At 46.7% G+C, this 3,097-nt stretch overlaps 2 protein-coding genes across 2 annotated transcripts in view; one reads left to right on the top strand and one right to left on the bottom strand.

Annotated features, from left to right (window-relative positions):
• LOC116686201 (G protein-coupled receptor kinase 5) overlaps positions 1 to 3,097 on the bottom strand; it is a 26,130-nt gene that overhangs the window by 8,150 nt on the left and 14,883 nt on the right. The window contains exons 9-11 of the mRNA XM_032511184.1: positions 2,561 to 2,751; positions 2,136 to 2,173; positions 1,429 to 1,524 (exon numbers count right to left, since the gene is read on the bottom strand). Coding sequence (XP_032367075.1) covers positions 1,429 to 1,524; positions 2,136 to 2,173; positions 2,561 to 2,751 — 325 coding nt within the window. The remainder of the gene's footprint in view (positions 1 to 1,428; positions 1,525 to 2,135; positions 2,174 to 2,560; positions 2,752 to 3,097) is intronic.
• LOC116686198 (set1/Ash2 histone methyltransferase complex subunit ASH2) overlaps positions 1 to 3,097 on the top strand; it is a 38,030-nt gene that overhangs the window by 30,760 nt on the left and 4,173 nt on the right. The window lies entirely within an intron of this gene.

Genomic DNA, 3,097 nt, shown 5'->3' with positions numbered 1-3,097 from the left:
CACACACACACACTTACACGCTCACTAGAGTGCGGATCGGGCCGGATTTTTCTGTCCGAGCCTGGCCCGTGTCCGACAGAGCAGTAACCGAACCCGACCCGAGCCCGACAGGCATTAAGATATTTTTCTGTCCAGTCCCGAACCCGAGCCCGACACAAGTTTAAAATCCATTTGTTCTCATACTAATGACCAATGTACGTTTGTTTTTGTGGAAAGCCGCTTTTATTCAGCAATGGTAGAGGCATTGGGAATGTCAACAGATGAGCATCAATGCACACGGGCCACAGCGCCATTACCTACATAATAGCGTTTTAAATTCTAAATGTTCAACGCCTTATTGCGCTGATGTGACCGGACCCGACCCGAACCCGAGCATCCTTTCTAAAAATCTGTCGAACCCGGCCCGGCCCATCGGTTACCATCGGGTCCGTCGGCTCGGTCGGGTATCCATCTCTAACGCTCACACACGCACTCACACATACACACACCCTTACACGCTCACACATACAACACCACACACCCTTACACACTCTCACACAACCCACACCCACACCACACATCACACACACACCTCTACACACCACAACACCCTCACACCACTACACACACACACACAACTTAACACCTCACCACTACACACACACACTCCACGCTCACAACGCTCACACACCCTCTCCCACACATACACACACACCACACTTACACGCCACACACACCTCACCACACATACCACACACACACACACTTACACGCTCACACCACACTCACACACATCACACACACACACTTACACAACCTCCCACACACACCACACCTACACAACGCTCACACACCACATACACACACACACCTTACACGCTCACACACACCACATACACACACACACACACGCTCACACACACACACACACACTTACACGCTCACACACACACACTCACACAACACTCACACACCCACACACACACACCTCACAACACACACACACACACTTACACCCACAACACACACACACACTCCCAACACATACACACACACACACACAACGCTCACACACCACTCACACACATACCACAACACCACTTACACGCTCACACACACACACTCCACACATACACACCACACGTATCACACACCATGCACATGCATTCACATACAGTTCACAACACACACACACACACACTCACACACACAGCTTGAACACAAGCTCACACACACAACATGCATTCACCACTCATACACACACACACTCAACACACACCACACAATGCATTCTCACACACGCGCGCTCACACATTCACTCGCTACACACATTTACACGCTCTCCACACAAACCACACACGCGCATTCACAAACCACACACTTCACACACACACACCCAACCCCACACAACACACACACACACACACACACACACACACACCACAATACGATACGTAACCTGTACCACAGTGCCCACGGTGCCTCGTGCCAGTTTCCCCTCCGCCAGCCTGACAGCCAGGCCCAGGTCAGAGATGCGGATGTGTCCTGGAGGAGGGAACAAACACCAGAGCCACGGAACCTGTTCAGAGGTTTTAACTGCAATGACGCACATTCTCTCTTACAGTTAATTGCTTTTAGTCCTCCCCCCCCCCGGCTTTATTGTTGTGTACAGTACGATCTGTCTGCTGTTGTTGGCAAGAATACAATAACCACTTGAAGTACTCTTAACTAGTAATTAGTGATTACTGAAAGAAATGTTAAAACAAAAGGGTGAGACAGAGTTCCAAACCTGCTGCTAAGGAATGAAGGAACAGGTGCAGAGGTTTCTAAAAATAGACACACACACACACACACACACACACACACACACACACACACACACACACACACACACCACACCTGATTCCCAGATGCCTTTCACTTCCTTCACCTGGCTTTGTTTGCACCCATGTCAAAATACCATCAACGTGATCGTCTGGCTCAACTCGAACTCTTATCGTTGAGATCACACCGGGGCTAATCTCCAAGTTAAAAATAACCGGCTGTGATAGATCTTTATCAGCTTGTGTTTATAGAGTTAGGAATGTGACGGCGTTAGAGAATATGAGTGGATGTGGGAGATCTATTTGTGAGACACTAACTGTGGCGGTGCGTACCGTTGTCATCCAGCAGAATGTTTTCTGGTTTCAGGTCCCTGAAAGATCCAAACACAGCATTTAATCCAGGAAGTACTGGACGGTCAAGGTCGTTAAACAGTGAAAGAACATTTACACTATGTAGATTTTATTCTGAAATGCACCGTTCTGCATGATTAGTGCTTCAACCTTTTGGACTCTGATTATATTCAAAGCTTTTAATACTTTTTGTACTTTTACTTCACCCTTGTGTTGTCCTCCCAGGTCAAAGAACAGACAGAAATTTGACATTTTTGTCCCTTTTTCAGACTTTTTTTTTTTGTTTTCACAAACACCAACTTTTTTAGTTAAACTTTCCATGTCAGTCCCTGGATGTGAGTCTCATTTAGTAAAGTAGAGTGTGACACCCCTGCTGCAGAGCATCGCTAGAGCAGAAACCCACCGACCTGTACACTATTGACTTCTGGTGGAGGTGAATCAAACCGCAGCAGACCTCTGCGGCGTAGAAGCGCACCCGGTCCTTGTCCAGGCCGGGCTCTCCGATGTTATGAATGTGAAACTTCAAGTCCCCCCCGCTCATCATGGTCAGAACCATGCAGAGGGCGTGCTTCGTCTCGTAGGCGTACGCCAGATTCACCTGAAGGGAGAGCGAGGAAGTGCACCTTGAAGTGAATCAGCTAACCCCAAAAAAACATTCCATAGGATGGTGTGTGTGTAGGAGGATTCCATACAATGTTCTTCTGGTAAAATTAATGATTACTTTCATTGAATTTTGTGGGTGTTTTGTTTAATCTTATAGCATTTGAATTCTTTTTTTTTTTTAATGGTTTCATAACAGTATCCTGACTAAACTTTGACATCTACCCGTCTGAGATCCACTCAACATCCTCTGAGCTGAACTATTAGTCAGAATAATTCATAATTTCTGCCTTTTTAACTAAAAACGATGTACAATTTGATATAAATGAGGTTTGTTGACCATG

Source organism: Etheostoma spectabile, unplaced genomic scaffold (genome assembly GCF_008692095.1).
Source record: "Etheostoma spectabile isolate EspeVRDwgs_2016 unplaced genomic scaffold, UIUC_Espe_1.0 scaffold325, whole genome shotgun sequence".
Taxonomy (NCBI): domain Eukaryota; kingdom Metazoa; phylum Chordata; class Actinopteri; order Perciformes; family Percidae; genus Etheostoma; species Etheostoma spectabile.
Note: the sequence above shows the minus strand (reverse complement) of the source record. Positions and strands in the feature narration are given on the sequence as shown.